At 34.5% G+C, this 27,447-nt stretch overlaps 1 protein-coding gene across 3 annotated transcripts in view; it reads left to right on the forward strand.

The window, feature by feature from the left end:
- The window catches only part of DPYD (dihydropyrimidine dehydrogenase), an 825,900-nt gene that overhangs the window by 350,699 nt on the left and 447,754 nt on the right, over nt 1–27,447 (forward strand). For all 3 annotated transcript variants that reach the window (XM_089919140.1, XM_022553288.2, XM_089919145.1), the window contains 3 exons: nt 5,361–5,468; nt 7,190–7,359; nt 22,229–22,439. In XM_089919140.1, the coding sequence (XP_089775266.1) occupies nt 5,361–5,468; nt 7,190–7,359; nt 22,229–22,439 (489 nt within the window). The remainder of the gene's footprint in view (nt 1–5,360; nt 5,469–7,189; nt 7,360–22,228; nt 22,440–27,447) is intronic.

Genomic DNA, 27,447 nt, shown 5'->3' on the forward strand with positions numbered 1-27,447 from the left:
GAAAAAGCACTCGTGTGAAATAACAAGACAGTATACCTGCAGAGAGAGTTCAGAATACTAGAACATTGCCCATTTCCGTAAGCCAGGAACCTGAGGCAGTCTCACAATGTTCTGTGCTGTCTTCTCCACTTCTGTGGGATGTGTGAGGCTGTCTCCCGTGACATGTCTGTCTGATCACCATCTTCCGCATGACGGCTTAGCTGTCATTCAAGTGAATGCCTTCAAGAATGAGAGGCGTCACACAAATTGTTGCTCAATTCAATTAACGCTGAATGAGTTGACCCAGTAAAGTAACACATGCAGACATTATAAAATCTGAGAAATTCTTAAACACGTCCTACAATAGCTATGAAGACTGAGCCTTAGAAACTTATTCCTCATCTATTACTTACTAGATGATAACACAAAACAGAATATTTAATATCTTGTTAATGTTAATTGAAGTTGTGCAGAACTTAATATGAGTACAAAGAATTTACTAAATACACTGCTGTTGTATATTCTGTAGTTGTTTCAGAGGGAGGTGCTTTGGAAACAAAGCAAAGATACAGATTTCAAAGAATATCAAATATTGAAAAATAACCAGCAGATACCCAAGGGGAATGCAGTTAAGAAGGAAGACATTTTAGAGAGGAATTGTGCTAGAGAAAAGAATCGCAAAACAAAGATGCAGCCCAGAGAAGCAGCCAGTCTTTTCTCTACCACTAGATTGGAACATTCTGTGTTGTATGCGTATCCATAGCCTTAAAGTGAAACTGAATACATATACGTTGAATGATTACTTTAGACATCACTTGTTATGTAGCAACACATTGTAACAGGGTTTAATTATAACCTTATACATGGCAAAGGCAGCATTTTGAAGTTAAAGCATACACTCTACAGCCAGACCATCCAGGTTAGAAATTGGCATTACTACTTGTTCTATGACCTTCAGCAAAGTTACTTAATCTTTATGTGCCTCAGTTTCCTCATATCTAAAATGCAGATAATAATGCGAGTTGTCTTTTAGAGTTGTTTTGAGAATTAAATGAGTTAGTATATAAAAATCACCTACCTATATGTCAGGCACTTAAAACAGCGCCTATAAGTAATCAATACCTGTTAAGTTAGATTTTCTGTAGTATAAACAACATTTTATTTCTTTCTTTTCTTTTTGGAGAACTTGAAAATGATAATCTTTCAGTACGTCTTAAGAAGGTGTTCCTTTGTATACCTTTGTATAAATGCGTGCTGAAACACCAAAAACTTCAGTAACTATTCTAGGGGAACAAAGAAACTATCTGGCCTTCTTGAAAGACAAAGAACACTATATGGATATTACCCTGAGCTGTTTTGTTTGTCAAATCTTTGTCAATTCCTCTTTATTCATAAACCTCCTTCTTCCCACTGAAAGGTGAATTAAAAAGTCATTTCAGTGTCATTTTGAAATCATCCTGGTATAGACACATACCTTATTTATTAATATGCCACCTACTCTCAGGGAAATCTTCCTTTGATAGATGGGTATTTGCAAGTTTCATTATCTTTCATATTTCACTTACGGTTGCTTCATTTTTCTTCTTTTGTAGCACTTTGTTTAAATTTGCTAAGGTTTTAATACTTTACTTTGATTTAAGATTTATTCTTCCTTGACACGAGATGTGGAATTTGAAATAAAAATTATAAACTACAGAATAATAAACCTATCTTAATATTAATAGATAGTGTTTATTGAGCATTCACTATGTGCCAGGTCCCAATGCTTTATATATATATGTATGGATAGATAAATAGATAGACACATCTATGAGAGAAGAGAAATATAATTATTATCTCTGTTTTAGAAATGCAGAGGTAGACGATCAGAGCAATTAATTAATTGTTTCAGGGCTCTCTAGAAAGATAAAGCCTTTAAGAGATATATAAAATAGATAAATAGATAGATAGATAGATATATAGATTGAGTGGTATGATTTATTTCAAGGAATTGGCTTATGCAATTGTGGGAGCTGTCAAATCTAAAATCTGTAGGCCAGGCCAGCAGACAGACAAAATTTCTTCTTCCTTAAGGAAACCTCAATTTTTTCTTAAGACCTTTGGACTGATTGGATGAAGCTTATCCAGATTATTGAGGTAATCTCCTTTACTTAAAATCAATTGATTATAGATATTAACCACATCTATAAAGTGCCTTCACAGTAATACCTGGATTAGTGTTTGGTTGGATAATTTGATGTGTGTACTTAGCTATGTACACATAAAACTAACCGTCATAGAACTTACAGAAGATCACAATCAGATAAATGGGAGAGGTAGAACTCACACCAAACTCTGTCTGATGACAAAGACCCTGTTCCTAATCACCCAGCAGCATCATAGTTAGCAGAGAATAGGGTACTTCTGCCAGCTGGGCTGGACTGCCAAAGAGTATGTGAGCAGAGCTTCAGATACATGGTCCTAATAGATGATCTGCCACCCAGGTAGGGGAGAAGCGCTCTGTGGACACTGGGAATCTAAAAGTGAGCATGACTTGAGGTGTGGCTAAATAGGCTACAGAGATAACCCAATCATAATCATATCATCCAGTTACTGGCTCATTTTTCCTGTCCTCAAGCCAGTATCTATAGGTCAGAACATTTAGCTGGTGCCCTCTTGAACGTTTACAGGGAGAATCTGACCCAGTAAATGTTAAATTCATTATAGTGATAAATGCAGAGTGGGGTGAAAGCACAGGAAACTCAGTTGTCCTTGTCAGTGTATGATTCAAGTGAAAAAATGAAATTTAAATTTTACTGAAGCTTTTTTCTTGCGAAATAATTCTTGCAGGAGAGAAAACATCATCTCTATGGGTCAGGTGGTGTGTTTAATAAGAATGCCTTGCATTTCTTTATATAACAGTTATTTTAGCAGTGGGTCTATAGAAAATAAGCACAGATGTAAATCTCCCTTTTACCTTAACCATGGCAAGTAATGAAAAAGCTCAGATTAGGGATTAGTAAAGGAAGGATCTTAGGCTTCATTACCAAAAACTGTAGAATTCTTATCCACCACTTATATTCTCTGTGCTTTGTTTTTGATCTGTCTTAAAGGTTTTTGCTTATCACATCACCTTGAAATTGCAAAACGCTTCACATTGTTTTCCTTGTTGTGTTTTTTTAACAGGAAAATGGGAAAATGAAGTACCATAGAACATATGCAGTCTCTATAGTATAGTAATATGAAAGGGGAGACAGGTCCTTATTATTTAAATATATATATTTTATATATATATATAAAATGACACATGTTGGTTTGACTAATCAAATGTAGCTTAAACTACAATCATCTTTTAACAGCTTTCAAGAAAAATTGTTTTGTCATTAGAATCTTCAAGTACATATTCAGCTATATTTATGTAACTGTAACCACCCCCATCTCAGTCCTTCGAAAAGAATTACATTAATATATATAACCACACGTTTATGTAATAGTTTCCATGTTACAAATAGACTAAGGGATATTCCTCCGTGTCAGAAAATGAAGAAATAAAATTATCCCCATTTTGTTTATAGAGAAGCCAGAGCAAAGACCAGTCAAATGACTTGCCTAACTTTCTTAGATAATTAAAATAATTTTTAAAAAATGGTCTTAAAATAACCTAAAAACAAAGGGCAAATCTTTTGGGGGGGGAGGAAATGAAAGAGGTGCTAGACAGGAAAGAAAAATGTTTGATTTAATTTGAAGGGACAGCAGTGGTTTATTGCTGGCTATGCACTCAATCCACCAGCACCTTCAGTTTTCAGGTCAGATACAGTATCAACTTTATCGCACACAACAAAACTCATCTCCTGGGCCATGCTTTTTACTCTGTGTGTCTACCAGCAGCTACCATTGGCTTTCATTTAACTATGAAATAAACTACTATTTCTCTGGAATGGCCTATTGGTAGACTGAGATTTGGATAGTAAATAACATTAAGCTATAAATTTCCCCCTTATGGAATTGAGATGAAAAGATTTCCTGTAGTGGGGTGAAAGCTATCAGATTTGCTTCATTTGTAGTTTGAAAACATTTTAACCAGCTATTCATATTCTTTTCAAAATGTTGGCAATTATTTCCTAACTAGTTGATACACGCATGTTATAGAACATTTGGAAAATAAGGAAATAATTTTTAAAAACCCAGAATATTCACAATCCCACCACCAGAAATGATTACTGTTCAGATTATATAGTTTATATATTTTTATAAAACTTAAATCATACTATACACAGTGTTTTGTGTCCTGCTAGTTTATTTAACACTGTATTTTGACTACAATCTGTTACCACATTTTTCAAATGTTTGTTTTAATGGCTGCATTTTGTTCTGTCATGTTTTTCATCTCTTAAAGTAAAACTGGATTATTCATTCTGTTGGCATTTTGATATTCCTCCACCCTTTCTGTCTCTCTCTTATCTTTTTTTGCACTGACGATTTTTGTACATCAAACCTTTATTTGCATGTCTTAGTATTTTCTTATGATAGATTCAAAACAGTTTTTTAGAATTAGGCACCAGTTTCTACCAAATTTCTACCAAAAGAGCATAACAAATCTCATCTTTAACCTTGCCATATAGTGTAATTTTCTTAAACCCTTTACTTTTTAATAGAGGAGAAATCATATCTCATTGTTTTAACTTGCAGTTCTTAAATTACTAGGGGATTTAAGATTTTTGGTGCTTATAAACTATGTTTTTTGTTATCCCAATTTTTGTTACCCTTTGTTTATGCTTCTATTGAAAAGTTAATATGTTCCTCATTAAAACTGAGAAATGTCTTTATGTAGAAAAGACATTTTATTTGTTAAAATATTCTTCTAGCTAATCACTTGGCATTTAATTTGTTTATAATATTTTTGAAGTGTAAAACTAGCTGAATTTTTGTGGTAAAATACTTTTTTTTCCTTCAAAATTTTTTAATCTCCCCCCACCCCCTTAGAAAGACCTTCCATATTCAGGAACTAGATAAATATATATCCATATTTTCTTTTAGGTTTTGTGATGAATTTTTTATATTTAGCACTTTAATACACCAGAAATTTATTTTTATTTATGACATGAGGAAAGAATATAACCTGATTTTCCCCTTAACACTGTATGTGAGTATCCATGTTTCTGTATATGTACATGTGCACATGAATGTGTGATTTATGATGTATTCTTAGTTATGTATTAAAGGTATACTCTGAGGTCTGTTACATTGTGTTAGGTACATTCTTTTATGTCAATTTGCTTATAGATTTTTTTCCTCTAAGAACCACATTATCTTAATGATTACAGCTTTCTACTTTCTTTCTAATAGTCAGTAGGAAAAGTCACTCCTCCTTCTAATGACATTTTATAAATTTTTTTACTTAGGTTTGCCAGAACCCAAAAAGGATCACATCTTCCAAGGCCTGACACAGGACCAGGGGTTTTATACATCCAAAGACTTTCTGCCGCTTGTAGCCAAAAGCAGTAAAGCAGGTATCACATACTGTCTTCTGTTCCTAATGTTACCTATGTTATTATGTATATTATGAATATATATTAAGTCCAGGCTCAGTAGGAAATTGTCCAGATCTCCAGCTCATCCTTTTATAACACCAATGTAAAATGAAAAAAAAAAAATCTGACATTACTGTTAGCCAGAATCATCTATTTGTCCATCCTCCCAATCAAACATCATCATAAGGATTTTTCACTGTGTTGTATACAGGTCTAAACTGCATTATGAAAAGTTGCTTCAAAATAAGAGTGTCCTTAACAAACATCAGAAGATGTTCTTAAAAGAAAAGGCAGGAACTTCACTTTGGGAACTGTTTTATTTTTTTGTTTAAAATAGGACAAGTGATCATGTCTTCCATGATTTGTATCCACACCAGCAGAAAGATTCAGTCTCTTCTTGAACCACAGTTTTATGAAATTAAAACAAAACACTTTGATGGATACCCTAATACCTAGTCTCTGTGTGAAATCACTTCATACACCAAAGGAAGAACAACTGGAAGCTATGCCTGTCCTCTGCTTTGACTGGGCTAGAGTCATCATCTTAGTGTTAAAGAAGCTATAATATATTCCCTAAAACCAGATAGTCAAACTCCTTTAAATATATATTTTTAAAGAATTCTGAACTTCAGATATTCTAACATCAATTACATATGGAAAAGATAAGAATCTACATTTATTCTCCTAAAATTGAAAAAGATAAGAAACTTTCTCTCTTAGATCAATCTGTAGAACTTTACAGCTAAAGCTGTGTAACATCTTCATCCTCTTCCTTCCAAGAGAACATGATGCTTGCTAGGGAAGATCATTGTACACATAGCATGTATTTGAGAATTACAAAAGGCTAATTATGTAATCCCAAATACAAACTCTTTCAAGCAAAATGATTATGCTATCTGTGGTGCCATTTCAAAAATTATAGTAATTTATCTTGTCAACAGTTTTATTTAATCCAATAATACAGTGCTACCTACTACATAGCGAACACCTGCATTTTACTTTTTAAAGAATCTTCATGTGGACATCAAATATTCATATAAATGCTGTTGAGAAATGTTCACTTGGAGAGTCATATTTCTTTTATTGCTCAGTTTTACAAACAAAACCAGGAAAAAAGCAGTAAAAGGGAGAAAGTTTTATTTTAACTATTTCAAGAAAATAGTTCTCAGAAATTCTTCAGTTACATAAAGGGAACATATTCAGCATGTTAATTTTCAAAATTTACTAAATATACTATACAGCAGGGCTATATGTTAGAAATCTTATAAGATGATTTCTAAGTAAAAGGTTTTAATGAAATATTGCAAATTATTAACTCGGATCACAAGGATCACTTTTTTTCTTCTAACAAACAAATTTAATGACAATAAGTTAAAAATACATATCACAACTTTGACAGAGAGTTTAAATTGATTGATTCCAGTTTATTATGACCCAAACTCTTCAAAATGTGTTATAGCTATCCTTCTAGAAGGAAAAAAAGAAGTTAAAGGTATTGACTCTGAAATTACATGTATGAGCATATTTTTAAAGTGGGAATAAAACTGTCTTTCAATGAAGCAGAATAATTTGATAGTGACACTCCATCCTCGCAAACTGCAAGATGCAATTTTACACTGCTTTGAGTACAAGTATCTTTTGAGCTGTCATGCAGAAATGGTTTCTCTACTTGAAAATGGGGTTTTCCTTTCATCATTCAGGAATGTGTGCCTGTCACTCTCCATTGCCATCGATACGGGGAGCCGTGATTGTACTCGGAGCTGGAGACACAGCTTTTGACTGTGCAACATCTGCTTTACGTTGTGGAGCCCGCCGAGTGTTCATCGTCTTCAGAAAAGGCTTTGTTCATATAAGAGCTGTCCCTGAGGAGGTAAAATGGAACCATCAGAAAATATGGAGTTGTCATGCAACAAATTTTAGAAGATGTAAAACTGTTAATGTGCAGTCTCCTAGTTTAAATCATTAGAATGTTCTTCAGATTGTGAGATGCACATTTAAAAATTTCTGGGTTACCCATAGTTGCTTTTTCTAGTACAGACATTCAAAGTAAAAGAAAATTATTTTATAATACTGATTTGGATACAATGAGAAGTTTATCTTTGTCAATACACAAGTGCTTCTTGTGTATTGTATTCTCAGGGTTAATATCTTTGAAAGGTACTGTATTTAACTAGTAACAGTGGAATGTGCTAAGTCTTGCATATCCAAATACTAGATACTCTTCACAAAATATATGGATATTAATTAGGAGAATGTGGTAATTAGAGACATTCGGAATTTTCCATAAGTCAAATTTACAAGCTGCATTCAAAGATATCTATATCTATCTATCTATATCTATATATAGATATATATAATACTTATAGTTAATTCATTCTGCTATGAAGGCAGTAGAATGAAGAGATTTCCATTTATTTCTTAAAAGAGTTCTAATGTAAGCATCACTTAGAATTAATAATTAGTTAACTTACTAAAAATGACAGATTTAAAATCATTTCATTCTAACAGGTGACTGGTGACTAATCTTGGGTGAAACATCAGCTGGGTACATGTACCACAGACTTCTCAAATTTTAACGTTAAGGAAGATAATGCCTTATAAAGGGTATTAGTTCTGAGAACAAGAACCAAATGTATTTATAGAAAGATAAATTGCTCATTTTATCCAAATCAGTATTATGAATTTGATTTGCTTTAGAATGCCTGAACATATTTGGAGTCTCTATTCTAGGAAAGAATTATAACTGTAGTCAATAGGTAATTTGTCACATATAGACTAACCACATTACAGATTAATCTCACTAAAATATCAGAGTCACCACTGGTTCATGACTGAGTTAAAAATGTCAACTTTATTCTCCAGGTTTTTCTCCATCCACTCTACCCTTTCAGACTTTTCCAAAATCCAAGGTGGAGATAGTCTTGTAATCATAGGAGTTTTTTTCTGGAGCACTATTTTATTTTACTTATTATTTATTTATTTAATTTATTTTTTAAAACATCTTTATTGGAGTATAATTGCTTTACAATGGTGTGTTAGTTTCTGCTTTATAACAAAGTGAATCAGTTATACATATACATATGTCCCCATATCTCTTCCCTCTTGCGTCTCCCTCCCTCCCACACTCCCTATCCCACCCCTCTAGGTGGTCACAAAGCACCGAGCTGATCTCCCTGTGCTATGCGGCTGCTTCCCACTAGCTATCGATTTTACATTTGGTAGTGTATATATGTCCATGCCACTCTCTCACTTTATCCCAGCTTACCCTTCCCCCTCCCTGTGTCCTCAAGTCCATCCTCTAGTAGGTCTGCATCTTTATTCCCGTCTTGCCCCTAGGTTCTTCTGACCATTTTCTTTTTTTTTAAGATTCCATATATATGTGTTAGCATACGGTATTTGTTTTTCTCTTTCTGACTTACTTCACTCTGTATGACAGTCTCTAGGTCCATCCACCTCACTACAAATAACTCAGTTTCATTCCTTTTTATGGCTGAGTAATATTCCATTGTATATATGTGCCACATCTTCTTTATCCATTCATCTGTTGATGGACACTTAGGTTGCTTCCATGTCCTGGCAGTTGTAAATAGAGCTGCAATGAACATTTTGGTACATGACTCTTTGTGAATTATGGTTTTCTCAGGGTATATGCCCAGTAGTGGGATTGCTGGGTTGTATGGTATTTCTATTTTTAGTTTTTTAAGGAACCCCCATACTGTTCTCCATAGTGGCTGTATTAATTTCCATTCCCACCAACAGTGCAAGAGGGTTCCCTTTTCTCCACACCCTCTCTGGAGCACCATTTTAGGCATCAGTTAGTACAAACTTATCATGGTACAAATAAAAGGAAAACAGCCGTACTGGAGTAAAGTGACTTGCCTAAGATAAAAAAACAGAAACTAATTTGATTCATCTTTGTATCCTCATGCATAGCATAGGACCTCAGCAAAGAATAAGTGCTTGAGCAATATGTTTTGAACTAAATATTTTAAATCTAAAGTCAGAGAAGTTTTCATTATGAAAGGCTGCATCTTGAAAGTTGGAAGGGAAGACACCCCTGAATGGCAATGTCAGTTTACTTCATGCTTTATATTATAGTCATCATCCATTGGCAAGGGTCACTAGAAATGAGTAGTGGCTATTTCTTCTGCATAAGTAGAACACACATAGACACACAAAAAGAGACCAGATAATTAATTACTTGAGAAGGTAGAAGTTTTGTTTGCTTGTTTGTTTTTTGTTTGTTTAATCAACCTACATTTATTGAGCATCCACTGTGTATCAAGCACTGCTTTAGGCAATTGGAATACAGCAGTGAACACGTCAGATAGAAATTCTTGCCCTCATGGAGCTCATACCTAGTAAGGAAAGACACTCAACCAAACAAATAAATTGTCACATAAATGTATGTTGAACAGTGGTTAATGCAATGGAGAGAATAGTTGAAATAGGAGTTAACAAAGTGTGAATTTGGGGAGAGGCTATGGTGGAAGAGGAGACAGGACTTGCCATTTTATTTTATTTATTTATTTATTATTATTTTTTTTTGCGGTACGCAGGCCTCTCACTGTTGTGGCCTCTCCCGTTGCGGAGCACGGGCTCTGGACGCGCAGGCTCAGTGGCCATGGCTCACGGGCCCAGCCGCTCTGCGGCATGTGGGATCTTCCCGGACCGGGGCACGAACCCGTGTCCCCTGCATCGGCAGGTGGATTCTCAACCACTGCGCCACCAGGGAAGCCCAGGACTTGCCATTTTAAATGGAGTGGCCCAGGAACGCCTCTCTAATATGATGACTTTGGGGATAGAGATGAAAACATTGAGGGAATGTAGACATTTGGGAGAAAAAGTTTCCATGTCAAGGTTAATGCATTCACCCTTGACTGAGGAAGGCTTTTGGACTTCTAGGAATAGAAAAAAAAAAAAGTCAGCGTAACTGGAACAGAGTATGAGAGGATAGTGTGTGGCGGTATGTGGTGAGGTCTTGTAAGTGTCCATAAGGTCTTTAGTTTTTACTGAGTGAAAGAGGAAACAACTGAACTGTTTTGAGCAGACAAACATCAAGATCTGAGTTAAATTTTAAAAGGACTGCTCTACTGATAATTGACTAAGGGGGATTGGGTCAGAAGCAGGGAGGCTATTCAGGGGTAATTGTTAAAGCGGTTGGATTATAGGAAGGAAAGGATCAGAGTCCAGGCATGGCTCAGTCAGAAGGCCAAAGCTTGGTGGGATGAACTGTGTTTATCAAAGTATTGGGAGGAAGCAATGGGTTGGTGGGATAACTTGTCGTATGCCTGCAGTTGAGCTTAGTGGAACCCAAGCGGATCTGGGGCTTAATTAAAACTAGAAGAACAAATGTTTGGATATTTATTATTAGCTTACAAGAAACTGAAATGTTTACATGGTCTTAAAACTACTGAGCTGTGAGCTCTATGAGAACGGTGCCACGATCATCACTTTTTTCTTCCCCTGCCTAGCACAATGGATTCCACATAAAAAGTGTTCAACAAATAATTGTGGAATGAATGTTTTCTGGAGAGAATAAGCATCCAGGGCTTCTAGCATTAAAAAGGCTCATGGTTTCCAAGTTAGATAAATGTAATTACTTGATTTGGTATACATCAAAGAGGCCCAAGACATGGTAGTGCTAGCACTTATGAAACTGGTAAGTCAGTATCATCTACTTCAAGATACAGGTTTTGAAAGAATGTTCTCAGACAAATTTTCAACCTATACGAAGAATTTAATATCAAACCCAATTTCTTGGTATTTCTTCAATTCCTCCTATGCTTTCTACCCCCAGTACACACAAACTGCAATCACACTGGTTTCTTTGAAGTCAATGAAGATTGATATTTAGAGTTTTTCTCAAATATGTATATTGTTTATTGGGCTTTGGCTCTTTGATGGAATTTGGAAATAACATAATTTGTCTGTTGGTAAAAAGCCTCTCTGTCAGGCATGTCAGCATGTATATATCCAAAGCTGTGGTCTAATTCTCAAATGATTTTTGAATGGGGAGGGAAATACAGAACAATATAAAGTTTTCCCATCATTTAGTGGCAAATATGAATTATTACATAGGCCAGTTAGACTTAACAAGGAATTGTTACATGGTTAGTAACAAAGAACCATATAATTAGACCCAGAAATGTTTTAATCTACTAAGTTAGGAGGCACTACTAATAGATTCTGCAGTGACAAGCACATCCCGTTTCTCTAATGCAGTGGTTTTCTTACTTCAGTGTGCATCAAAATCACCTGGAGGGCTTGTTCAACACAACTTGCTGGGCCCTAGTCCCAATTTCTGATTTAGTAGCTGTGGGATGGGCCTGAGAATTTGCATTTTTAACAAGTTCACTGGTGATGCTGAGGCTGCTGATCCACTGCTCTAGTGTATCATCAATGTAGTTTCCAGCTGTCTAATTAGAGCCATAAGCAGTGTGCTGTTTGGGGGCACTTTCCATCTTAGTTAAGAAAGCATTAATGCTACAGGATATAAGGTTTGATGAAATGAAGATATGGAGGCATCATCAGCATATTGATGTAATTCTGATTCCAAATGTCTTTCAGTCTCCCTTGTGGCCTCACACACATGCTAAATAGGATGCTACTGACAAACTAGCACTGCTCAGCCATGGGTCCTTAGGGAAACCAGCCAGTCATTCAGCACTGTCCTCTAAGAAGATGAGGGAAAATCTGTTAATAATTCCCTCCAGAACTTTCTGCAAGCTTAAATAGGTGAGATTAAATTTCACAGGATAACAGAATCCCCAAAAATGTTGGTATTAAAAGTTGTTGACAGATCAGATAGAACTGCAAGAATGCTGTAGGCAGTTGGGAATCCCTAGAAGGAGGCATGAAGGTCAGGACTCAACAGAACCTCTTGAGTTGATAAATTTAAAGGATAAGGTTAGGGAAGGAATTTGTAGTTCTTATTAATTATTACTGAGAAGAATATGGTACAAAATTATTTTAATAGCATAGTCCCACACACAGAGAACATACCAAGAATCTATTGTTCACATAGTCAGTTTCCCAATGGCAGCAAAACATGACAGGTCTTTAATTCTGCTATATTTTAAATGGGCTCTCTATTTTACTCCTTAGCACCCCTTGGCTTCCCCCCTGTTTATTTGCCAAAATGGTGACTGATTTAACTTTGATAATGCCTGTTTCTATGTATTTTATCTATTCAGAACGTCAACTATTTTGATAATGCTACTTTATTATTTTTAATAATAAAATAACAGAACCAGATTGCCTGGTCTGTTAGTCAAAAATTTCTTCAACTGTTACTACAACTCTGAAATAACACATCTTAGTGTGAAAAAATGTACCTTTTAATTGAATCCTTCTGGTACCACACAGCATGCCCCATAATAGATCATTCATGTGGCATGATTTGTAGGTCTCCCCTCAGATATTTTTAATATCAAATGATCATGTTAAAGCTACATCCGTAGATACTTTCATCATCTAAATACGGCTAGGTAAACATGCATTTTCCTATCAGTAGCTAATGTTTTCTAGTTTTTTAGTTATGAGAGATATGACCGTGGGACTATTTTTAGAAAATAAACTTTATAAGCTGGCAAATTTAATTTTACTTAGTAAGCAGCTCTTCAATATTTGTCACCTGCACATCATTTTGGTTGACGTTCTCCACGGAAGGTGATCAAAGACCTGTTAGCATGGTTGGAGATATGAAGGTACCTGCAAACAAACACACACACACAATTGTCCCCAGGAACACAAAGTTAATTAATGGTAGTTAATGACTCCCTTGGTACTAAGATATTACGTATGCCTTTAATAATTTATTATGATGTGGGAATGACATTCCAAGGATCTGTATGTGTTTACATTTTGAAAAGCCTGAAATTTCAGTGTAGTATGAGAGGTAGAATGGAACAGTCAAAAAGGAATTAACTAAAAGTTGAAGTACTTGGTTCTAGGTTATATATTCTAGTCTGATGTGCCCATCTGTAAAATAAGTGTTGTAACTATGCTTCTCAGAGTTTCTTCTATTTCCCCAAGTTCTGTATTTTGAACATTTAGAGAAAGATCTGTGAACGATATGGAATCTGGACAGGAAGGCTTTATCTCTCCATGGAATGAGAGCAACTCTGTACTGAAAATTTTAGCAATATCTATAAATATTACACTTGAAACGAGTTGCAATTAATGTTTCCTCAGTCAGTTGGTGAGGTAAAATCTGCTGCACTCAAGACATGGGTATCAAAGAAGCTGACAGGTGTGGTTGTCAGAATTCTGCACTACATGTGATAATTCAGATGGTGAGTGGAAAAAAAGGACTGTAAATAGGCCAGGAGCCAACAAATCCTGTGCCCATTCAAGATTATATATTCTAAATGCTTAATTATTTTAAAAAATCCCAAGGGGGTGGCTGCATTGTGTTGACTTAGGAATATCTGTAGAGCTAAAAACGATGTACCTTTTTTTACCAAGTTTCCAATGCACATATATATACTATATATATGAAAAATATATATATACACACAGATTCATTAACAGTGAGCATTTTATACTGGTATCAAGTCACTATCAAATCTTATTAAATAATGATATTTTGTTATTACTCTATTAAACTTTATGTTGCTATTACTCTGTTAACTTTTATGTGAAATTTAGAAGCGCCTCTCTCATTAATAATATTCATCTCAGCTTTCCAATATCTTCTTTTCTTTTATATAAATTGAAAATATTAAAAATTAATTTGTATAATTTTTTAAACACACTTTCAACATGCACACAATTTAAAAGATAAAAATAAATGAAAACCACGCATGGATTAATGCAAAAACCAAAAAAAATTGTCATTCTTTTTAAAGTGATTTCTTTTCTCTTAAGAGGTGAGCTCATCCTTCAAGGTCTGCTCTAAATGTCATTTCCTCTTTGAAGGCTTCCTTAATCCCATTCTAATTAGCCTCTCCCTCCTGTGAGACCTTATAGCTCTTTATGCTTCCTATATTAGAGCACTTACCGCATAGGGTAGTTATTACTTTGTACTCATCCCACAAATTAAAGTGCAGCCTCCTTCAAATGGATTGGCTCATTCAACTTGGGTCTGACTGAAAGTATAGAATAGTGCTTGATCCAAGACAACAGATCAATGAAGCACGTTGAATAAAATATTTTAGGGACATTGAAAACCTTATAGGAAGACTTTAAATGAATATGAAATATTCAAATTATATAATTTATATTTATGTATATACATATACCTCAAAATTACTTCCGATAGCTTTTAAATAAGTAGTTATTTTTATTTAATTATTTATATTTTAATTTAATTTTTTAATGTATTATATTACAATATCAACCTAGTATTAAAAGTAGATTGAAAAATGTTAATTGTTCCTGGTCTTCAGTCTCTTAAAAAATAGCTGAGAATTTTTTTTAAAAAAAGGAAAAAAAGAAATTCAACCAATCAATGTATGAAACCAAAGGAAAAATGAATAAAAAGTTGTAGAATCAGAGAGGATTAGTGAGTTGCATAAAACAGAGGATCCTGATTTGTACAGAATTTATATGAAGAGGCATTTCAAGATGGAAGAAGGTACTGCAAAAGCACCGAAGTTATGCAGAAGGTAATTGTGTGAGATACTCCAACATTAGCCAGGAATGCTTGACTGTAGCAAAATCTAAGATGAGGAACAAGAAGAGCTATAGTCAGATTTAAGAAAATGTTGTCAATCATAAGTGAGTAATGTTTAAAAATACCCTCTTCTTGTTAGAAAAGATGTATTTTATGATACCTGTGCAAAGGCATTTTAAGCCTATAAATTATGTAGGCATTGCATTTCTGGTTTGTGCAGCTCGATCATGACACAATATAGTTAAGAGGCAACTATATCAAATGTGTAGTACAGCTCTCATGTGAAGAAATGTTTCCTTCTGTTCAAGATTCTTCCATTTTAAAAGCTTAAAATTAAAAGAAGCCAAATGCTTGTAACACCATAGGAGGTACTAAAAGAAGGAAACTCAACTTGTGGTTTCAGCAAACTCTTTCGCCCAAGAAAAGAATAATTGAAGAATTAGCTTGTAGGTTCCAGAGAGTGGTAAGCATATCAAAGTTGTTCTGCCTTCCACCACAGACTGTGAGTCTGTATAAACCAAAAAGTACAAATTACATTAGGAAGTATTTAGTAAATTAAAGATGAGATCAAGAGTGGATTGTCAGAGTTTACTGACTCTTTATCTTCCTTCATCTCCTTGGTAACCAAAATAACCAGAAGATTGGATTGTGAAATCAAACTCACATGAATTAGAGATATAACTTGCACCGAGCTTTATAAATAATTTCAAGGATATAAGTAAACATGAAGTGTGGGGTAAACAAGAGGAGGTGCAAGACCGCTAGTACAGTTCTCCAGGTCCCATCCTGCTGCATCAGGGTGTGCTTTTGTTCAGAATAATGTAGGGTCTCTAAGTAACATTTGTAGCTCCATCACTTACACGAAAAGAAGCTGTTTTAACTATAAAGCATCTCCAGTTTATACTCAGATAGTTACATAGTTTATTTGACTCTTTAGAGAGAGCCTTGCTGTATAAATCCATATTTCCCAGGTTTTGTTTACCATAGCAATCCTAGACTAGCAGGTATATCTTGCCAAAAGCTTTATGCAGATAAGGTCTCTCCCACTTTGCAAATGCTGGTAGTTTGTTTTCCATTAGCATTTTTACAAGGGGATTTAACCAGGTCACTTTTCTTTCTTTCTTGAGATTAACTTTCTTACCATCCTACATCTTCCCTTACCAAAGGAAGATAATCTATTCCATACCAGAATTTCTCAGTAACTAATTCCTACTCATCCTTCAAGATTATTTTATGCTGTATCTTTTCCAGGCTGACCTTTCTTGATCTGCACAACTGCTGTGTAAAATGCCCTTTTATCTGTCATTAGAACAGAAGGTGTTTATATATTATCACACAATATAATTGCAGATTTGTCTGCCTCTATGAGATTTTTGAAAGTAGGGATTATTTTATTAACTGCAGCACCTAGCACCATTTTTGTACATAATAAGTACTTAATAAATATATGGTAAATTTATAAATTAATTGGACTCATTATGTAGTATGAATAAATTTAACAGTGATGAAATAAAAGATAATATTGTCCAGGATTATCACTGGCCAAAGCAGACTACCAGACAATTTTGATTTGAAATACCATCTCTGAGGTCCTCATGTTCATACAGAATTGATAAATTGTTAAATGTCTAGCTATTAGAGGATAATCTTTACAAAGAATATAGTTTCTTCATATCGTTTCTCAAACTTTGGCAACTAGAGTTTAATGTATGCTAGTTTTGAGTTCTGCTAATTATGGTTTATAACCTATGCTTACTTTGCCTATATGCAATCTAAAAATGAGTTGACATCATGCTTTTAATTATAGTAAATTAAGTTGTTTCATAATTTCCACAGTATGATGCCTGTAATATTAATCAGACCAAATCATCATATTACATAAAGTTAATCATTAAAATGATGATCATTATTGCATGTTATAGCATTCTATTTTTATTTCACTCTGCATCAACCACATATTATCCCTCAATATGGAGGTAAAAATCAAAGCTAAGAAGTGTTTTTTTTTTCACTTTCCTCATACAGTATGAAAAGAAAGTAGCAATTTGATTTACTGAACCTCAAAAATGGAACCTTATAGATGCTTTTGTCTTTTATTCCCTTGAGTAATTATTGGTGGAGAAAAAGACAAGAGATATTTGTATGTTTGCTTGATGTACCAGTTTTTCCTCATGAGAACAGGCTCCATCAAACAAGTAAATAAATATGTGTGCCATGAACAGAAGTGTCCATATACCAAACTCTGAGCTGCTGATTATTCATGATCGTTAACAAACATTAGGTATTAAAAGGCACTAACACTGACATCTGTGAACTAATTAGCCCAGAAGGCTGATTAATTTGAACAATAAAATATTAAGACCCACAGCATGAGGTTAGACCACTGGTCACTTTGGTCCATCATTTTCATATGGCAGTGTAACTGACAACTGAGGAGAAGTACCATTTGCTTTCTGATTTCAAACTCAAAACATAGGATGTTCTGGTCAGGTAGCATGTCTTTTGCATGCTCTGTGTTCCTTGCTTTGGGATGGATGTTTAGTAACTGTTGACTCCACATACTACTAATTGGTTTTCCTTTTGTTAGCTTGAATGTCCTCTGGGTTTTCATATTAGTCATTCATTTTGGTAAACAAAATGTTATTCAATGTCTACTGTGTGCCAGTTATTTTGATAGATACTGATACGGCTGAAATTCACTTGATAACCTTCCATGTGGCATATCAGCTGGAGTATATCCTGATTTGCCAGGCATCTGTCTGAATGTTCATTTGTTTGTGCTCATCATTTGTTAAATATTTGAATGTCACTCCTGGACACTGGGGATAGAAAGTTAGTAAGATATTCTTTCGGTACCTAAAGAGGTTTTTTTGACGTTTACTGTCTAACAAATAAATGTATTTAAATTCTATTTTAATTTTCCACCTTTATATCTTGAGATGATATGTTTTATGTTTCTACTATTTGCTTTATGAAGTAGTACTTCTTTGTTCTAAACTTATCCTTCCTCTGGATTCAAGGAGTCTCCATTAACTAATTTACAGTATTGGGTTCATAAGTCCATCACTTGGTTCCTGTATTTCATGATTATATAGTACCTCTAAACTTACTTAGACTAGGAAGCTTGGATTTCCTCTTCCCACTGAAGGCAGCCTTTATCCAGCCAACTCCTTACCTTTAATTTGCCTTTAGCTAGATCCTTTCCTGTTCTAATTCTCCTTGTTTTGAGAGTCAACAACTGGAACCATACAAAGTCTCATTATTTCAAATATACCACAATTTCTGCCTTTGAATAAAACTGAATACCACAGGATTTTGTTCTAGCCATATCAGGATTTTAGCTAAGCTTTGCCATCTCTTAATATACCTTTGGTTTCTCTGATCCTCAATTTCTCTTCTGTAGGAAGGAAATAATACTTCTTCCCACAAAGTGTTGGTTGTGAGGCCAGCAAGCAGCAGAGTGCCAGAGGTCGGATGATAAATCTGTAAATCATGATGATATCCAGGGTGTTATTGACTTTTTGAGCCACAACAGGGAGAAAAACTTGGTTTGAGGAAATACTTAAAAAATAACTAATATATAGGTGTCATATCTCCTGTGTGAAAATTAAAATGAGTTATGTATAAAGCACTTAAAGGATAGCTGCTATATAAGTATTTATTATTATTATTTTTGTCTTGTCAGACAGACTTCTTAAACAGTGAAAATAAATTCCTCTGTTGTCCACAAATAATGCAAAGGATATTTCACTTAACATATGGCTTCACTTACTTTCAATTCTCATTTTCCTAATATTCCCCTATTGACTAAGATATATCTTATTATCTCAGTTCTTTTTTCAATATAATATCAATACTTTCCAAATAATTACATATGTTCGTCATGTCTTTCTATCTTTCCTTTAAAAGTTTTTTCCCATCTTTTATGTAAAATGAAAAATCTAGGTACCTAATAGCAAAATAGCAGGAAGGAGTGTGATTTGTGTCTGCTGCCCGATAGTCTAATCTTAAATGTTTGAGAAAGTAAATAACATTGCAAGTTTCAAAAGCAGAATTTTAGGGCTTCCCTGGTGGCGCAGTGGTTGAGAGTCCTCCTGCCGATGCAGGGAACACGGTGTTCGTGCCCCGGTCCGGGAGGATCCCACATGCCACGGAGCGGCTGGGCCCGTGAGCCATGGCCGCTGAGCCTGCGCGTCCGGAGCCTGTGCTCCGCAACGGGAGAGGCCACGACAGTGAGAGGTCCGCGTACCGCAAAAAAAAAAAAAAAAGCAGAATTTTAGAATAGTCTTTTTGGGGGCCAATGTATATACCTTCTGACTTCCGTGCACTGTCAGATAGCTGGCATGAATACTAAATATTTGGTATCAACCCTGGCATATATGGAAAATTATGATGTGAGCTAAGGATACATTAACATATGGTTTCTTCATGTTCATAACTCTACGTAGGTTTTAGAATATAGGTTTTAGTCAAAAGCCATGGTAAGAGTACTACTAAAGCATGTTCAAGCATAAATCATTGGTAACCTTATTTTAAATTCTTAAAAGTTTTGATTTGTTTGCAGTGTTCAATTTTTGTTTCTAAATTAAATGCCAGATTTGGCAAAAAGTATGTGAGATTATCTACATATAATAATATATACTGTCTAAGTATTCATAGTTAAGAAGAGTAGAATGGGACAAAACAGACCCTAAATCAGTCTGAGACATGCTCTCAATATGTGTACAGCCAAGTTCAGGGTTTTATTTCTGCCCTCCACAGAGAGGAGTACTATTATAAATACACATCATGTATTGATTTATTCAAAGCATAAACATTTGGCATTGTTATCCAGTCAAGTTTGGCATTATCATTAAAATTTAGCATCACTTGACATTTTTGAACCACAATAACTGGTTTATATTGAGCTATAAGGCACTGCATTATGCAAATGGGACAAAAGTGATACAGAAAACATATCATGGTATGTTTTATTTATTTTTTAATTTGAGGTATTTAAGGAATATTTTGCTTTCCAGACATTGCACATTTTTATTTTGTAGAAATTTAAAGAGTAGTCCAAGTTTCTTGGGCCTTTCCTTTTTTTAACCTTTGTTGTTGGGCTACCTTTCTATTGGAGTCATAATCCTATTGCTAAGTGACACTAAATAGATTGAAGAATGATTTGGGGAAAAAGTGAATTCAGAAAATGACAGCTACAAATAAATTGCATTTATTTTCACCTTCTACATGTTAAGTTCTGCTTTAGGTGTTTTACATTTCTGAATTGCCTTAAACAACACCACATACCAATTAGTTAGGTATTGTTATCCCCTTTTTATATATAAGGAACTTGAAGGTCAAAGACATTCAGCAACTATCCCAAATAAGCAGTGGAAATGGGTTTCAAAACTGATTCAGTTCCACTTACTTCTGTTTTCCTTCTAAACCATGAGCAGTTTGAGATCCACTGTTCTGTGTACTTACCACCCACACTACCCACTTATGTAGTACTTTTGCTATTGCTAACCTCTTAATTTTATAATGCAAAGTAAAATATTGTGTGATAATAGTTTAGGTAGTCCAATTTTTAAGCCATTAAAACCAGTATTCAAAAAATATCCTAAGTAAGATTAGATTGAAATAGCTTCATGCCAATATTTGGTAATATATTGCATTTCTCAAATTAAAAAAAACAAATTATCAGCCCTTGAAAGAGTCATTTTAGATTTTTTTTCTAATTACCCCCACACTGTTATTTTAATGTACTAGATATTCTGTATATCTGTTTATAAGCTATGGCCCTATGCTTTATGTTATCTAAGAATTTTTCTTCCCCAAGAATCAATTTTGCTCCCTTATGGGCAATATTAGTCTCATGGAGAATACATGGTATAGATCTGTTGAGTTCAGAGACAGCTATAATCTACAATGACAGTAGTTCACAAAGTGTCACTTCTGGACCAGCAGCAAAGCATCACCTAGGAATTTGTTAGAAATGCGCATCCTCAGGACTCATCCAGTCCTATAGAACTAGGAACCTTGGGGGTGGGCCTATGCAGTGTTTTAACAAGCCCTCTAAGGTGATTCTGATGCACTGTAAAGTTTGGAACCGCTAGTTACCGATAGAGCACTGAGAGATGGGTCCATGGCTTCAGAACAACGTTGAGCAAGTTACTCTATGTCTCAGTTTTTTCATCTTGATGTAGCCCAGATAATTCCTGGTTTGAAGCCTTACACACACAACTTTCTCAGCCTCACTTGTCAACTGAGAATCTACCTGTCTTCCATGGGGTAGGGAAAGAATAAGACTCAACACCCTCTCAACCTCTTTAGTGGGATGTTTTTATATCTTTTGGAAAAGACTACTCAACATACTGGTTAGGATCACATTAACAAATGCCTGTATTTCCTCCAAAACAGTAAGTGGAATAAATAAATATCAACATTCTGTCTTAATAGAAATCCCTTTATGGGCACGAAAACAAACAAAAACTAGGGTGCCTAATTTTATGGCACAATAAATTATGTGAGATATGTGGAATAACTGGGAATTTGTCAAGAGGAGCATGCTTGTTTCCTGAAATTTTCGTGTATATTTTTACACGAAAAGTAAAAATAAATCTTATTTATTTCTTGGTTCTACAGAATTCCTCTAATCTATTTTCCTACCTACCATTCTAATCACTTACTTCCAGAGACTGGCTCACCCACTTTATTGACTTTTTTCCAGCTTAGGTATATACAGTCTGGTAATAATAATAAGAATTTATTTTCATATAGTGCAGAATTAAAAAGAGAACTTAACCTACAGAAATGAAAGCATAAGGAGACCAGGCTACTATAGTGAGAAACGTCACACATCACCAACCGTAGGGCATATGCACAACCTAAAACTTGAGAAGCATCTTGTGATGTCATGATCTATAAAATTCCACATGACAACTTCAGTCCAAGACTCTCCTAAGTCAGTGATTTATAAAATGTGAATAGCTGATAACTGAATCTCAGCTTTGGTGAAAGAAAAAACTTCATGTTTATTTAAACATTATAAGCTTTAGCATGTATAATTGAATTAAAAATCAAATATTAAATAAAGAAGAAACATTTTCGAGTTTCCCTCTATTCTGTTTCATTTTAGATGGAGCTTGCGAAGGAAGAAAAATGTGAATTTTTGCCTTTCCTGTCCCCACGGAAGGTTATCGTAAAAGGCGGGAGAATTGTTGCTGTGCAGTTTGTTCGGACAGAGCAAGATGAAACTGGAAACTGGAATGAAGATGAAGATCAGATAGTCCATCTGAAAGCCGATGTGGTCATCAGTGCCTTTGGCTCAGTTCTGAGTGATCCTAAAGGTAGAGCGTTCGGGAGCTGAAATGTGTTATGAATTGTCTGTTATTTTACTGCCATAATGGTTTCCAGCTTTCAGGGAATTGTTTTTCACTTGAACATTCATTTCCTTCTTCTAGTATGGAATGCAAGAAATCTTGATTTATAAGATGTAGAAATGGTATTTAATGTTTACAGAGAATTATTTTTAAAGTAGTGGGAATTGAAAAGAACATTAATCTTTCTTTTAAGCTTATAATCAAAATACGTGTTCTACTTTGTAATAATTTTTGCCTTGTTTCCTCTATAAGAATAGCTTTTTCTTCAATTAGACCTAGAGTAAGAAAATGTGACAGATAAGTTGTAAGAGCCAATCTTCAATGATTCAAGCAAATTAGGATCTAATGAATAGTCAAAAATAGCATTCATGTTGACTACTATCTTCATGCCAAATCATCACTAGAGACATCAAAATTATCAAATTAGGAAGTTTGAACTCCTGTCATTTCATTTAAATGGCATAAATGGACATGCTAAGAAAGAACAAAATGCTTAAAAAAAGACAATGAGAAAAGGAAATGTTTTATGTAGCATTCCAAATGAATAATAAGTCAACCAACTAAGACTATTTTGTGTTAAGTTTTCCCCACACACAGTGTTTCTGTGGACCATTGTATATAAAGCTTAGGTACCTCCCCATGCCTTCATTTTGCAAATCTTTTACCTTTTACTACACGCTGTCAAAATGACAATTAACTATTTTATTAAATAAAAGGAAAATAAAAGAAAGTTTCTCTCGGTCAGAGATTCATTAAGAAAAACAGTAACCAAAAAAAGAAAAAATCTAAACCTGACGATTCCTATAACTTTCTACTATATCTATGCTAAAATTACATTTTGTGTCTGAAATAGAAAGAGATATATGCTTGGAAATGTGCATATTTCTGCAACAGATAAGTGAAAATTTTAACCACTCATCAAGATATTTTATCTGCAGGACATCAAACGTCTTGGTATTTGGAAACATGCAGATGTTTAATGTCATCAAGAGAAATGTTTTTGAATAGCTGGATGATGGCCTGAATTTGTCTCTTTTCATCTAGACGTTTATGTGATATGTAGACATAGTCACAGTGTGGTTTGTTATTTGTTGATGAGTTCAGCAAGGAAAGAAAGAACAACGTATAAATTGCATTCTATTATCTAAAAAAATCATACTGTTCTGACTGCTCTGCATATGACAAAAATTGAGTAAAAAGTTGAATCATATTTAACTTGCAATTCTGTTATTTGCCTATCAAAAAATAATTTATTTTACCATCTAAATTTATGTTCCACAACTGACAACTCTAATATTAAGAAAAATATATCTTTTCCTAAGCAAACTTAAAGTAGATGTGACTTAGAAGATCATAGAAAACAGCTTTCCAAAGCTTATGTTCCTGTGTGTGTAAAAGATTTAACTTAGTATTTAAAATATGAAGTAGGAGAAAAGAGAATTTGATTTATTTGTGCTTATTTGACGAAGTCATTTAAGAATTTATTTGTGTATTTTATTCCAAAATTCACTTGTGTTTGTTTCTTCCAGTGCTCTACATGTGTTACCCCTTATATATTAGAGAAATCAAGGAAAAATGGTTCTTCACTTTCCTTTCTTCCCCCCTCCTGCTGACTTGAAAAACAAACTGCTTGGGAAATTTTTCCTCAAATAGAATTACTTGCTTTATGAGGGCCCTTCAATATTGACATTAATAAGAGCTACTTTCAAGTTAGAGGGGAGCTGGAAGAGTTGGAATATTAAATAGCATTCATGCCTCTATTGCTTTCTAAATATATTCAATATTGTTTTTTGAATGGAAAGCATTTAAAAAATAGTAGAGAGAATCGTTATTTGTTAGAAGTTGATCAAGAAGATCTTATCTAAATGGTATTTAAAATCTTAAAATAATAATTTCAAAGAAAACTTTCATGTGCACATGTATCAGGTATAGTGAAAATCAGTTTATAGGAAGCAATTTGTCCATTTAGCTAAGAAGAGAAGATATTCATGTCTCCCTCCTCTACCCTGAGTTTTATCCCATCTTGATACCCGTGTGATGTGATTTATGTGTGGTACCTTTGTGATTACTACATATGTGGTATGATATACTTTAATATATTTACTTATAATCTCTTTCCTTAAACATCAACCTGCTTTTCTACCCTTCTTCTCCTGTCCTTCCCAACCTCACTTTGCACAGGCTCCAGTGAACTTCATGCCAAACTCAGTGACATCTTTTCAGTCCATATTCTATTTTCTGCATTTGACAGTGTTAAATATTTCTTTCTGTTTGAAAAACTCTCTTCCGAGTCACTTAACCTTTCTGAGCCTCAGCTTTCTTCCTCTATAAAAAAAAATGATAATAATATATACTCTTCCTACCTCTCAGGACTGTTGTCAGAATTAAAATGAAATAATGGGAAAGTGCTTTGGAAATGAAACACATTATTATTGTTTATGACACTCCATTTTCTTTTTTTTAAAAAAAGATTATGTATTTTATTTATTTATTTTTGGCTGTCTTGGGTCTTTGTTGCCGCAAAGGGGCTTTCTCTAGTTGCGGTGAGCGGGGGCTACTCTTCATTGCGGTGCTCGGGCTTCTCATTACGGTGGCTTCTCTTGTTGCGGAGCATGGGCTCTAGACGCACGAGCTTCAGTAGTTGCAGCACACGGGCTCGGTGGTTGTGGCTCGCAGGGTTAGTTGCTCCATGGCATGTGGGATCTTCACGGAACAGGGCTCGAACCCATGTCCCCTGCATTGGCAGGTGGATTCTTAACCACTGTGCCACCAGGGAAGTCCAACACTCCATTTTCTTGCTTTTTCTTTTAACTATTCCTTTCCTACTGTCACTGACTGCTTTTCTTCCTCTAGCTTTCCAAAGTTCAGACTTTGCCCATTTCTCTTCTTAATGTATTTATTCCTTCACTGACCTGATTCATTCATTCATTCATTTATTCACACATGCATTAATTCCTGTAAGAAATATTTAATGAACAACTTCTATGTGCCAAGTAATAGCTAAATTACAGTAGGCACTATTGCACTTCTGTGTAAAATGACTCTGCAGTCTCTTTCTCCACTCTCTGTGTCTCAGAAGACATTTCATCATATATTTATGCCCATGCATGTAACAATGATTTAGTGAGTTTCTAGAGAATGCCAGGTACCAAATTGTATTCTGGAGAGTACAAAGATGAATGATGCATTCCTTATACTTAGAAACCTCACAAACTGGTGGTTGGAGGCAGACCTGCAAACAAATAGTTGTTTTATCAAGTCAAGAATACATTTAGAGAGATATGCCCAGAGTAAGGAAGGATCACCTCATCAGGTTTCCTTAAGGCAGATTTCTTCTCAAGTTCGCTATCATACCATAGTTCTTCTATCACTAAAGTCCAAAAATGGTGTCCCAGATTCAGATATCTAATTCCAGTTTTACTTTTCATTAAATTCAACAATTTTACCCTACACAATATGATGAAGCTCCTACGCCTTAGTACTTGAGAACTTCAGGAAATGATTTTATGTATACTACGTGCCTGACTTTATGTTCCACTGTTCCCTCTTGAACTGTTCCTCCCAGTATCTAATACAGGGTGGATTCCAAAGCGGTTAATTTAGAAAGTCCTTGGTGAATGCATTATGTAAATATATGCTGAAGAATTCAAGGAATGAAATAAACTTGACAGAGTACATGTAAAGTACAGTGATAATTTATACTCTCAGCATTGTCTGATTACAATAATATTTTAAATGAAAATAGTAGTGAAATGAAATTGTAGTGTCTCAATTATATCAATCATAGGTATTTGTAAAGGTAAACTAAGTTGGGAATTTGCAGAAAATTAAATTTTTAATCTCATTTTTTTCTGCTATACTGCATCACTTTTGCAAGTCCCTTAATTTGTGTGTTTCGCAAAGGAGAATATAAAATAACTTTATTTAGTATTAAGCACCCAATATATCTGTAATAAATATTTCATGTCAGAAAAACAGTAAGTGCCTCAATAGCTTAAAGAAAAGATAAGTACGTCAAATTTATAAAACAAATTTGTATAATATCCTTGGATTACAGTTGCTAATTATTTCATTGTTCCTAAGGCTTGTAACAATTATAAGTAATCATCATTATTTTATTTAATTCTATTTTATTTCTCTGTTTTTTGGAGTGTAGTAGTAAGTGGGAAATAAGAACAAAAGACTCTGTATTCCACATCCCTGTGCATGGAATATATGTGTGCTTATTATGAGCAAAATTTAATTGAATCCTTCATTAACTACTGACCAAATTCTAAAGGCAGTGTGGTGGCCAATTTCTAATTTGATTGGTATGATAAAGTCTTAGTCTTATTTAATATCTTTCCTATGAAAAACTGAGAGTGGTTCCACATTTTCAAAATTCTCATCCATTTTCTCTAAGTATGTAAGATTCCAAATCACCTGAAATTTGGATTTTAGTATTGAAGACTGATTTTAAAGGCTGTCAGTAAATTAAGCACAAGCTACCTTTAACTGGCATTTCTACTCCACAAATGTTGCCCTTCACTGGAAATTTTAAAACATTTATTTATTTATTTTAAAAGTATGTATTTCATAATATAGGAAGTCTCCTCTTCTATTAAACACCAATGTCAGTGTTTATGGAATTGAATTTTCCCTCTTTTTGTTTGGACAATGTCAAGTTTGAGAGACTTTTTCCTTATTTTATTCCCTTCTCTTTCTGCTTTGAACCAAACTGCCAGTTGTGAAAGCGTGCATATCTTCACTGTTGGTTTGGAATTGATAAGGAGAATGCATTACCATTTTCACTGAACTCACAGTTTCATTTTTCCAGTGGAGGTGATAACAGTCGCCTTGTCCTCACATTCCTAGATCTAGTTGACACAGTTTTATGTGTCTTTGACTATGCTTTCAGACAACTGAAGGAAGGCACTTTAGCCATGACCTCTGTGCCTCTTTCATGCACCACACCACGTCATCCTCTCATTCTTTT

Source organism: Delphinapterus leucas, chromosome 1 (genome assembly GCF_059928025.1).
Source record: "Delphinapterus leucas isolate spDelLeu-1000000601 "Yukka" chromosome 1, BTC_Dleu_Yukka2, whole genome shotgun sequence".
NCBI lineage: Eukaryota > Metazoa > Chordata > Mammalia > Artiodactyla > Monodontidae > Delphinapterus > Delphinapterus leucas.